Source organism: Lytechinus variegatus, chromosome 4 (genome assembly GCF_018143015.1).
Source record: "Lytechinus variegatus isolate NC3 chromosome 4, Lvar_3.0, whole genome shotgun sequence".
In the NCBI taxonomy this organism is placed as follows: Eukaryota; Metazoa; Echinodermata; class Echinoidea; order Temnopleuroida; family Toxopneustidae; genus Lytechinus; species Lytechinus variegatus.
The window spans coordinates 38,204,023-38,217,168 of NC_054743.1; the positions used below are offsets into that span (position 1 = coordinate 38,204,023).

Here is a 13,146-nt window from a genome sequence, read left to right on the forward strand (position 1 = left end):
GTTGTGACCAGTTAAAACCAATTGAGATTTCAATGATGTTTTTGTTGTCCCCCTGCAGAGGAACCTGGTGAGTTCCAGGCCAAGATCCCTATCATCTTGGATGGAGCCACGGACAGACCTTACCAGTACATCAATCTACATGGTATTCTCAAATCACCTCAGCTGACCTTTGACCCCTTGGCCATCGTGCTGACCCCTGTACCACTCTCCACCAAGGTGTCTGCAGACTTTACCATCAGGGCGGCTGGATTTAGAAAGTAAGTCTGCCTTTCTTAGACTTAACATTATTTGAGTTGTAGTCCTGCAGAAGTTCAAGGGTTTATTTTTTGTATTGCTTCATGCACCAAGCGTCCATTAGTAACTGCAAGGTAATTTCTTTAAATGGGTGGAATTTCTACTTGATTGTATTGAAAACAGGCTTGATGAGATATAATGTTGTTAGCTAAGCCAAGGAATCAAACTGCAAGGATTGTGATATACAAGTAATTGTACAGAAAATCTTGTAACTTTCACAGAGATCCCAGGTATCTAAAAAACATAAAAATCTAAAGTTATTGTTATCTTGTGTTTAGAAATGGTTTTGTGCATATTGTGCAAATGTCAATCACCCATTATGAGTAATAGATATTTTTTAAGACCAAGTCATCTCTAAAGTGTTATTTAAAATTAAAGCTCTGTATGTAAATATATCTTTACACTGCATTTGTTTGAAATTTTACCATTGTACATAGTACAAATGTCAGCTTTGTGGCTGCAAAGTGCAAATAAAAACTTATTCAATTCAAATTCAATTCTTTTCATCCATGTTACAGAGAGACTGTCATCGATGTGGAACTGCCTGAGGTCGAAGTAGATGACGGCAGCAAGGTCTCCGTCTTGAGCGTGACCTTCCCAGACGGTCAAACCATTCAACCTTGTAGTGCTGATGAAGGTCATAAAGAACCCTATGTCCTCAAGTGCAAGGTGACCTTCTGTTCACCCAAGCCAGTGTCCTTCACCATGCCTATCAAGTTTGTGGACTCTGTTGGTAGCAGGTAGGTGATGTCAAGTGCCATCGAGTCAATCTCAACTCCTGGGGCCCGTAACACAAAGCTTAACGATTGATCTTACGCTTGATCTTTATAATTGATTGTACATAGCAGTCTATGGAATAAATCGTAGAAAAATATTCTACAATCATTGCTAAGCTTTGTGTTATGTGCCCCTGGTGAACCCTTGGACAAACATCCTCCATGCAGTTTTATCCTGTGAAAGCATGCTCAGTTCTCTCAAAGATTTTCCAGTTTCTTTAGTAATTTCTTCCAGTCATCTTTTCCTCTGTCGTCCTCTTCTCCTTCTGCCTTGTATTTTCCCAAGCATGATGTCCTGTTCCATACCTTTTGATCTGATAATGTGTCTAAAATATCTTAATCTCTGTTTAACAACGGTAGCCTCCAGGGAGTAGCATGGTATTATTTCTTCAAGTATTGACCTGTTTGTTCTCTTGTCAGTCCATGAATTCCATGAATTGAGCAGGAAGGTTCAGTAGTTGTAGAAATAGCAGCAGCAGCAATCTGATTTTGTCCCCATTAAACAGCAGTGGCCAAATTCATCTCACACTCTCCACTTGCTTCTTCGTGTCTCCTTTCCTCCATTCCTTCCTTCTTAAGCCACCTTCATCAAACTCAAAAACCATTCTTAAAACATGCCTGTCATCCCTCTTCAGCTCATGCGCATCAACATAGACTCTTTTTGTTGGGAGGGGGTTAGCAATCAAGGTCATTAATATCAGAGATGCCAACCCTCCCGATTTCATCGGGAGGCTCCCGAAAATTCATCCCAACTCCCGCCCTTACGATTACCATCCTTATCCTCCCGAAATTACGATTTTTTTGCATTGATCAAATTGGATTGGAAGGACATGTATCGTCTGCTAACTTTAGCATGTAGTAACTCCATTACGTTCGCTGCTACTAAATTCTGTGTGAAAAGTAGACAAATAAGGAGCAGCGAAAAGCTGGTGCATGTGATATGCCCGACAGGAATCCACTGTGCACCAGGCCGGTAGGCCCGGCTAGCTTTGCGAGGCGTGTGCGCTCGCGGCCACTGGATTTTTCGAGTCGTGCGGTGGAATATCGGTGTGTGATTTCGGCGTATTGATGGGTTGATATTGACACGAAATGGCGGAAAATCAACAAAAGACCAAGAAATGGTCTCAGAAGTATAAGACTGAATACAGTCTCCAGTACCTGTGTGTTCGGAAGTCGGAAAGAGGAATTTACCATGCATTTTGCGCAATTTGCAGCGTGGACATTTCAGTTTAGCAGGGAGGTCGTGATGATAATTCAGAAGCACTTTCGTTTGGGAGCAAACGGGATAGGCCTACGGACATTGCGATGACAAGATCTTCGAGCTCCACTAGTACCCTGTTGTCTTTATTTCACCAAGCAAGGGACCAGCGCTGAGCTTTTCTTTACTGGATTTATAGTGGAACATAACCTGCCTATAGCCGATAGTGATAATTCATCCTTATTGTTGTTGAACAGGTACTTCTTTTGTCCCCTCATTTTTTATTTACATGTGAAAATGCAAATTTGATATTTTTAATGTTAAAAAAGAGGGATTAATGTTCATTTCAAAACATGTGAAATGTCCCAAAATAAGGGTCAGATTGCACCAGAGAGCATCTAGAAACCCAGAGCTTCCAGTTCCCTTTCGTTAACATTCAACCCTTGTCTCTGTCTCCTAGATTCTCCATTCCTGTGACAGCCACGGCGGACAACTGCCTCCTGGTGGCCTACCCGTTCGTTGCCAAGCACCGGACAGACTTCCAGATTGTCACCGAGCAGGGTCACAGTCTTCGGGCCCACAAGACCGCCTCCAGGGATTCTCTCAATCAAATGGGTGAAGCCATGATCATGCCTGTAGAGTCGCCCAGTAGACCGTCGACACACACCAGTACCAGTACGAGCTCAAGGTTTGGCGCCACCACGTCGACTTACGAAGAGACTGACAGCGTGACAGGTAAAGCTGAAGTTGGTCTGCATTTGTGTGAATGATGTGTGGGATCCAATGCCTCTGAATCTTTTTGAAAGATATGTAATGTTATACAAAAGCTGTTCATCTTCATGGTCATCCTCATTCTTGTATTTCAGTCAGTTCTTGTGTCTATAGGGGTGTTTTACAAATACTTAAGTCTGACTAAAAACCGCACGTAGATTGCGATTTGCCTGTTTTACATCGACACATTGTACATATCATGCTCAGAGGGGGCATGCTACTGCACAATCAGTGATGCGTTTTACATGTTAGATATCATGGCACTTAAGCATGCCTAGTCAGACTTAAACCTTTGTGAAACACTGCCATGTCTATTATGCATTGCAACTGCTGAAGATCTTACTTTGACACCTCCCTTCAAAAAAACTAATAATTTGCCTTATTAAATGTTAGATTATTTCCATCTTTCTTTGAGCCCTATTTTACTAAATAGACAAAATTGAAGCATACATGCCACATTGCTCTATTAAACTGAAATATAGCCCTCATGGTTATGAATTAAAAAAAAGCATATCTCTATGTGTTGTTTACAGAGTCCACTTACCGCAGCACGCCTCGAGATGGCGCCGTCAACAGGGTCAACTACAGTAGCTCGGCTCCAGTGTATGACGACTCGCGTATGGGCCTAGCCTCCCGCTCTCTTGGCTCTGCAGCGTTCCCCAACGAGGATTCCGAGGAGGGTATCTTCCATTCGGAGGTTCTGATGGCGGTACAGCGTTGGATCACACTCCATGGTTGGTCAGGGGGACCTTTCCCAGTGTCCATGCCAGAAGGACTCAGAAGGTATGACTTTCAGGATGGGTAGACATTGTCAAAACTAGAATTGTCCATGTCTTTAAGCCAACTCTCTTTGTAATTTATGGCTATGTTTGATTTTTTTCATTCTTCATTTGCACCCCTAGAGAAATGACTCCCGCAGAAAACATGTAACCCAGACAACTAATTCTGCCGATAGTAATTTGTTTAGTGTGGTAAAAGAGCCAGATTTGATTAGAAATGCTTGGGATGTTATGCTTCGTAGACCAAGATCTTATGAGGGAGAAACCTATGCTTGCTTGCAATTCTTACAAGCATACATTATTGCATGTACATAATTACAAACTTACAAGCAATATTTACAAACTATGCTTCTGTTGCAATTGTTGCTCTCAAGAAATTTTCGGAAAGCAGATTCTAAGGACAAGAAGAAATTTGGAAGGTAAAGTAAGGATGTCATGTTCTGTATTGCTTAAAAATGGTCAAATGTGATGTGCGTGTATTGTCCTGTCGAACGTGAGTCAAAACTGCAGTGTAAGAGAAAATAAGTCATTGTGTTGTTTGCAGGAGATTATGCAATCTGTAAGTAATGCTGTGATGCTTATATTAAAATGTCAGTTACGTTAATTTGATACTAAAATTTGTAATCAAATTGAGCTTTTCTGAAAAACTTAAATGTTCAGTTTCCTTCAAAATGTTTGATTTCAATACACTGAATGTCATTCTATTAAGAATTTAAACTCAAATATGTTGTAAGCTAGCAGTTTACATGGTGCTTTAAGCCAGTTGAGGCTTTCAAAAATCATATTGCTGACACTCTTAGATGTTCAGTTTCCTTCAAAATGTTTGATTTACATTGAATGTCATTTTATTAAGAATTTAAACTCAAATATGTTGTAAGCTAGTGGTTTGTAGTTGAAACATGAACAGGTTTATATGTGTATTTTGAATTAGTGTGAGTCGGGAAATTTATTATGTGGTACTTGTAAGTGTATGTACGTCATGCAGCACATGCTTTTGTCTTGATAACAGAAGGCAGTTTGCTTTTATCATGTAATGATTGGTATATGTATGGATTATTAATCAAAATTGGATCACCATTGAGGTTAATGTCCTAGGGTGTGAATTACAGTGTTTTTGATGAAGTGTGTGTGTTTGAGTTTTTTTTCAGACATGTATCAATCAGATATGATTACTTAATTCTGGGACCGACTTTAACGTCACCATCCAAAAACATGACCAGGGCTCAAACCTCTGCATCAATGAAGACATTTGGCAGTTGTTTGTAAAAAATATTCTAAGAAATAATTGTCAACCTTGGGGAATGATTGAAAGATAGTTATCTCAACAGTGATAATGTACTAGGGGGTGCTCCACAAGGATTTTAGTGTTACTGAGAATTGCTCTTGAATTTTAGTTTTGTACAGTATATAATGCATCACTGAATTGGTCAGATCATTTGCAGGGGATGCCCACTACCGCTCATGAATCAACCAGACTAGGCATTAAATGAAGTGTGTGCGCGTTGGTGTTTTAAGCATGAACTCTGCGTAAAAAACACCCCCCCCCTTGTCTGTTCAGATTCATAATATTTACATCTATTGTTTCTTTGCTGTGAATTTGTAGTGGTGTGTCCAAGGGGTCGGCAGCGGAAGCAGCCAGGGACAAGTCAAGCCAGAGCTCACCAGCCTCCAACAACCAGAAGAGAAGCTACACCAAGACCATCTATGACCTGATGGCACATCTGAGTGGACGGTTGGTTCCTGGTATCCCTATCAACCAGGCCTTACCAGCAGACCCTACGGAGAGGGTTCTTCAGCTTCACTGGCAGCATTCTACCCTACTGACATTCCTCAGGTATGCTCACACTTTCATGTAATGGCATAGTTTTCTTAGTTCTGAATTACGATTATAGATATTGTGGTTATGATCTTGTACTGTTATCCTAGACAAAAGGTATGACTGTTATACACTGTCTATGGTGTAATGGTCGGTTGATTGTTTTGACCATCAATCAAGTTTCTGATGGCCTTCAAGGCCTTGTATTTTGCATGTGTCTTTGTTTTCTAGTTCCTGTGAAAATTTTTGATGTTTTCAAGTTGTCATGATTTACGTAGTTCATGAACGGAAGTAAGGATGGAGCAAAGTGGAGGTCGGATGTACAAAACTGATGATTATTTTATGGAATTGCCATAATCTTTATCTCGAACTCTCTCTTGATGACTCAGGAGTCAAGGAGCCGGTGTGGCCGGGATCAAACCAGAGTACCTGTTTGAGCCCCAGGATTACCAACGATGGATGAAGCTTCAAGAACAGGTCAGGGAGAAGAAGAAAGCCATGCAGGAAGGCAAATCTACTGTAGCCATCACCATAGAAGAAGAGCCACTGGATGAACCCCTCTTTGAGTCGGTCTCCAAGAGAGCTTGGACGGATCTTCTCCTGCAGACTATCAAGGTATGAAGATTAATATGACAGAGATTAACCCATTGACTACTGAATTCTGTAATTCCCATGGCCATTGTACCTCAGGGACCATCTGGTTTCCAGTAGGCAATGGGTTAACCTTTGACCACTGAATTCTGTGATCCCATAGGTGTTGTACTTCATAGACCGTCAGCTTCCAGTAGGTGATAGGTTAAATATGAAGTTATGGAGATTTAGGGAGGTGTTTCCATAGGCTTTAAGCATGGAGCATGAGAGAATTCTCTCATAAAGGTTGTCGTCATCAAAGTTTGTTGAAAGTGTCAGTGAAATTGGTTGTTCTGATCAGATGACAAGCACAGGTGCTTTGGCAACTCAGTGAATGTTGGCTGATAAAGCTTGGATATTGTCAGTGCTCAAACCAGACAAATTAAAAACAAGTTTTCAGCATACAGATAAAAAACTACTTACAGTCATTAAGGTGTGAAAACATATTAAGTCCTATATCTTTTGTTTCTTATCTGCTCATACTGATATCATAAATCCAGCTCTGTCCATTGTGATCTTCAGATTGGTAATCTTTGAAAATCTTCCATTTTAAATATCTTTAACCCTAAATAGACTGGGCTATTTTGACACCTAAGAAGACGGCCATCGATCGCGCAATTGCGACGAAAATTGGCACATGCCTTACCCATGGCATTATCTACAAGACTATAACATCGAATTCTGCAAAAATATCATGTTTTATTAGTTATGCTAATTTATGCATAAAATCATAAGTTTGCTCTAATTAATAAAATAATGCCCCTGAAATGCTAATTTTTGTTTCACATACTCTAGATAGGCATCTGATCAAATTTATTCAAAAAAATTTCAAACATCTTATTTTATTTTCTTATGTATTTCCTTGTTTTTCGACTTTTTGTTTTTATTGTTTTTTCAATGGAAATTGTCGGGGACTTTATTTTGATCATAAAAAAGATAAAATTAATTGATTTTAAGCAGTAAAAGGAAAAATAATGATACATTTATGAGTTTTGGCTAAAAACACTATTTGCATTGGATTTGTACACAAATTCATGTTTTTGAGTAATTTTGGGTCTGCATGCACTTACAAAATGTTGCGTAATTTCGGAACCGCGTACCGGGGGTCACAATTTTGGTCTCAAAAGTTGCGCGAGACTTAAAAGTAAAAAGTCAGCGAGCGAATCAGTCAAAAAATTTCGCGCAGGGGATTTATCGTAGGGTTAATACTTAATAAATAATTTATGTATGTAGTTTTTTTATTTGAATTTTTATTTTTAAATCAAACTGATCGTGAGTACCTCTACTGATGGAAGTTCGTCCAAATCTTTCTTCCAGGTTTTGGTGCTGGCAAGGATCACACCTCGTCAGTTCCGCACCCTTCCCTGCCCTGGTCACGTGAGCCTTCCTTCTATCAACCACGATCCCCTGTGTAGTAACATTTACTCTGTAGGAGAGCGTATCCTTCTCTCCTGGCTCAACCATCATTATGAACATCAGAGACAAAAGATATGGAACAACTGTGATAAAGGTAAGAGTGTTGGTTAGGATTTCTGACAAGGAACCTACAATTATTAACTCATAATTTCTACTTTGCTAGCTGAATATTTGAAATATTTTACTATTATCAGCAAATAGAAAATGTTTCATATTCAATTTCACATACATGGTAATAATTTTTTGTTCATGTACAAGATGATTGATTTCTAATTATCATTATTGCAAGGTAAAATCCATGGATGCATGCATGTTGATGCAAGGCTATTTGCTCAAAGGTTTTGAAAAACCTGTAAATGGGATCGCCCAAGCATTAGGTTTGTTGTTACACTGCTTTTACTGGCGTTAATCCAAGCGGTGAACCTCTTGTTCAGGGGGGTGAACTATTGTTTCATCCCCCAATTGAATATTAGGACATTATGGATTTACGTCCATAATATGCTTTAAAAAATTGCATACGTCTCTCTTGTAAAATATCAATAAGACATTACTATTTTTAAATCTCTTTAATACAATTGTATAATTAAAAAGGAAATTGAAGAAAACTTTCAAGATCTTTTTCTCTGAAGATTAGTAAAATTATCTTTTTATGTTTTCCACTAAAATTTCATCAGCATGAATCTTACATACTCAAAGACTATTTGCATGACATTTTCTTCTCATAATGACGTTTGATCTTATATTTTCTCTCATTTATTCTATAAACCATTACAGCCTTTCTGACGTATGAAGTACGGAAAGAGTCTAGTATTAGTACTCTACCGTAACAATTACTTCTCTTTAATGATGTTTGTTCTTATATTTTCTTTCATTGATTCTATAAACCATTTTTAGCTTTTCTGACGTTATACAATCCTCCTCCAGGTATTTGCATGATTCAGAAATTAAAAAGATATACTTCTTTGTTTTCTGAGTAACCCAGTCACCCAACCTGAGCTTTGAATCCTCAATCTATTTAAATATCCGCATAATCCTCTGTTCTCACCCCCCCTTATTTTTTTTTGTTCCCCAAGGGTATGGTTGGCTTGGCATATAACTTGGATCCTCTCCCCAATAGGGCTGTCACCCTTGACATTTAAGCAAGCATATATACCAAAGTACATATAGCAAGCTGTCTTTGTTCTTGTTTTTTCATCAAATTCTATCCTTATATCAAAAATTCAATTTTATATATATCAATGGAATAGTTTTCCTGGTATCGCATCACAATTTGCTCCACATTTTTGAAAGTCTGCTATGCATAAAGTCAATTGTATAGGATATTTTTACATAGGACTGTACATTGCTTAGTTGAGAGCTTTTCTCTTATGACCAAAATATGCTATTCAAATTTGTAAAGAAAAATTATTCCCTGATCAAGAAATTATATTCTTGTGACCAAGAATCATTTTCTTGATATCAATTTTGTATTGTTAACATACGGCCATCTGTGATATCAAAGAATGGGATTGAATGTGAAGTGGCTTGCCAAATGTACATTGACATAGGCTTGCTAATGTGTGATAGCTCCCTGTGGTACATTAACGAAAGTCTGCGATATGTTTAGCATTTTTTGCTGTCTCTTTAAGCACAGGAATATTCCACAGCGCCTTTTCTGCCCATTCCTCCATCTTTTGCATAGATGAATTAATATGAGAATTCTTGATAGCTCAGCCAATGTGCTATCCCTCGTGCAATAAAATCGTGGATGTGATTTTTTTGTAAAGGTACCTCTCCTAACTCCATCCGAAAGTACTGACTAACACTGGGGCGACCATAACCCGAAGTCCTGTAGTCGTGCATAGAGAATTTTATTATCATTTAATGTTATTACTCCTACACGACCAATACAAATTATTTCATTATCATTATTATTATTTTCCTGCTTTTATGAAGTACACTTTTGGCGACAAAAGATTTTTTTTCATGTAGCCTATGATATGGTAATGGTGAAACTTAACCTAATTTGTGGTAAATTTTATTAGGTGTTATAAATGGATTCATTCATGTCTAATGGGCTTTAACGTGTTACTCATATAGTAATCAAACCAAGGAAATATGGAAGATTTCAGTTTTATTATTGTACATCTGCTTAAATATAGTTAAAGTTATTTCATTCTTACTTTCATTTCTTTAGATTAGTATTAATACTGTTAACTAGAATCTATGGGTATACTGGTATTCAATGCGGTGATGGTTTGCTATTTCTTCATATTAGAAAGAAATTACCAGTATATAGTTGTGTTCTTTTAGATATACTGACATGATTTAACTAGTGATTGCAAAAGAACAGAGAATGTTGTAGTAAAAGAAGAAAAGAGAGAGATAGTCTGATATTCAATCTGATACTACTAATTGTTGAATTCTTCAATATTCTTCATCATCTCAGGTAGTCTTGACTTAATCATGATTAAGGTGTATTCCATATATTGTAGAGGACAGAAACTGCTGGCATGTGAGGGCCTTATATACTCTATTGCATGATTTATGATATGTTGGTCATACAACAAAAAGAGAATGATTAGAATTAATTGATATAATGCCTCCATTTATTATTTAAGTCTTTGAATATCAGAGTGCACATGCATGATTTAATTTTTTATAAAGTGTTCATTTACATGACAAAAGAACAAAATAATCATTCAAATCCAATGTCTGCCCCCCCCCCACATCACATTTATGTGTTTATTCAAAAAAGAAATGCACTTTTTTTTTAATTAGCATGAAAGCCTTCAAATTAAATTATGCTAACAAGCTTTAAAATGTGCCTGCATTTTTATATTCTTAGGTTTGAAAATAAATTTTTATTGCGATTTCAAGTATTCTTTGTATTAATTAGCAGCAAGTTACTTTTAACAAAAGAGAGTGCCTTTGTATATTTCATACTAGCACAGAATAGGCGAGTTAGTGCATTGAAAAAGGGACATTGAGCCTTGAATGTGCAATCAAAGATAAATTGTTGCAATACACAGTGAAAAAACATGCTTTTTATTCTTCAGTCTCCTTTCTTAGAGAACACAACAAGTTCAATTTCTTTAAAAATCGACCAAGTTGTAAAAGCATACAGCATGCATTTAAATTAAATGAGAAGAAAAGTATAAAATCTTCTTTGATCATTCACATTACGTATTAATTTTTTAAAGTTACCAGCCATTTATTAATAATTTTACTTTCAAGACTAGCCGATGTTGACTCACAATGCTACTTTAAACATGCCAACATTTAAGTGGTATTGATAAAAGTAAGAATCCGGTTGTTTATAAGGCATATAGCTTACAGACTTCTTACCTAGGACTTCAAATTCAGTCAGTCTTCCTGTTCTGATATTGAACAAAAAGATGCATCAGGGTTTTTCAAGAACAACTGATCATATTTGGATATAAAGTGTTACTGCTTTTCTGGTGTCAAATTCTTATTGATTTATGTATGTTTGTTTTCAGGTGGAGTGCCCCCGTCTCGCTGGGTAGTCAACTTTGATTATGATCTCCTGGATGGCCTAGTCTTAGCTGCAGTCCTTGCTGCGCATGTTCCATTCCTGGTATGCATAACGCTTGATCAAAGGCTTTTGTAACTTCTAACCCAAATGTATGCAAGTCATGCTTGATTTGAAATACTATCTCTTAAAGTGTTGTACAGATACATGTACATGTATAATTGTTAGACAACTGCACTTTAAACTATGCTCAATACATCAGTGATGAATATATATCTTTCTTGGTTATTGGATCCTGACTTTCCTTCATTTGATTTTAGCACATTCTTCACTCCATGAAGAAAAACTTCAGGAATTTTCTTTGATAGCCAATTTGCTGTATTCATAATTCTCCATATTCTTTGAATTCCAATTTTAATTTGAATAACGTACTCATACCGTGATTTTTGTAAAAGCATATGGGCAGTTCCATAGAATATGTCCATTTGAACCCCTACATGTGGGACAATCCTGACATGATTTATTATGCTAGTTCATATGAAAAGTTGTAATGCTCTTTAGTTATCATTTCTTGATCAGGCCATGAAGTGAAGTATGTTGGCAGTTTGATGTGTGCTCCAATTGCCAATATTATTATATTGTTTCCACATGTGATGTACTGTTCACACAAATGTCCTTGACAGTGATTGAGATTTGGTAATAAATTCAAATCAATTCAATGTAGAAAAAGGTAGATTATATAGTACAGAACGTTTCTTTTTTCTTCATATCCCTAGTCAAACTTATCTCTTTCAATGCTGAATTTATATGACACTTAATATTAGATTTATCTTTATATGAGACTCCATTTGACATTCTTGTCCTGTCTTTCATCTCCAGATTAAGACCCATCTTCAAGGAATGTACACCCATCCTTCAACAGCAGAACAGTGTCTTCATAATGCTCTCAAGGTCGTCACTGCCTTCAGGTTCATTGGTCTAGATTATGACATTCAGGTGAGATTATGAAGCTGAATTATGTATTATATGTTATATGTGCATTGTTGCCTTTTCTTGATCTGATATACTTGTGGTTTCTCTACTTGAGTAAGAAGAATCTGAATTTTAGGTTTTCATCTTAAAAATAAAGGGTGTCACAAAATATATCACTCGTTGTTCAGCCAAGGTTGTAATTGAAATTTCAAATTTGGAAATCTATACAATAAAAATTATAAAAATTTTAATTCTGATTTTAATTTGCATTATATATTTATGAGTTATCTTTTATTATTCTAACTTAATTGGTTTGGAGGCTTATGTATGTTTGTATTTTTATGATTTTTGTATATTGATAGTTTACTTTGAAATTTTCATGTTGTTCAAAATGGTCTTTGTATATATCTTATCTTGCATGTACATGTAACAAGATCTTTACAATGTAAAACAATGTAAATTTAGCCTTTGGGCTACCATGAATTGTTTTTTTAATAAAACCATTTATCTATCTATCTATAATAAAATTAATGATAATATAATGCATTTTTTTAATAAACACAACTGATACTTCATGTCTAGGCATAAACACAACATATCGTAAAAAAGATTGCAGCAAAGTCGATCAGTCAATTAAATCAATATTATATTTAAATCAATCTTAACTTTAAATAATCTTAACATGCATAAATTATATCTTTTGCCAAAAGGAACTTAATTTATAACTGATGCATATATTAGTAACAAGTGATTATCAGTTTGGATTTTGAACATTGTTTTTAAATTATTTTAAAAGTATCTTTATTGTAATAAACAGGAGATTTATCATTAATATTGTACCAATTTTTTCTGTCTTACTCACAGGCCATCGATATCACTGATCCTAACCCAATCTCACTGATGCTTCTCTGCCAGCATCTATATCAGAGATTACCTCAATACATGCCCAAGACTGCTGTGGAATTCACCACCTCTTTACATTCATCGGTTACAAGACAGGTGGGTAATAGCTGTAACAAGAT

General features: G+C 36.5%; 1 protein-coding gene across 2 annotated transcripts in view; it reads left to right on the forward strand.

Moving 5' to 3' along the window:
- The window catches only part of LOC121414001 (cilia- and flagella-associated protein 47-like), a 60,274-nt gene that overhangs the window by 22,645 nt on the left and 24,483 nt on the right, over positions 1-13,146 (forward strand). Inside the window, exons 23-33 of one of the 2 annotated variants that reach the window (XM_041607035.1) lie at positions 59-257; positions 813-1,034; positions 2,729-3,003; positions 3,573-3,822; positions 5,422-5,652; positions 6,024-6,249; positions 7,582-7,774; positions 8,575-8,604; positions 11,160-11,257; positions 12,032-12,148; positions 12,989-13,123. In XM_041607035.1, the coding sequence (XP_041462969.1) occupies positions 59-257; positions 813-1,034; positions 2,729-3,003; positions 3,573-3,822; positions 5,422-5,652; positions 6,024-6,249; positions 7,582-7,774; positions 8,575-8,604; positions 11,160-11,257; positions 12,032-12,148; positions 12,989-13,123 (1,976 nt within the window). The remainder of the gene's footprint in view (positions 1-58; positions 258-812; positions 1,035-2,728; positions 3,004-3,572; positions 3,823-5,421; positions 5,653-6,023; positions 6,250-7,581; positions 7,775-8,574; positions 8,605-11,159; positions 11,258-12,031; positions 12,149-12,988; positions 13,124-13,146) is intronic. The other variant, XM_041607036.1, reaches the window with a different exon arrangement.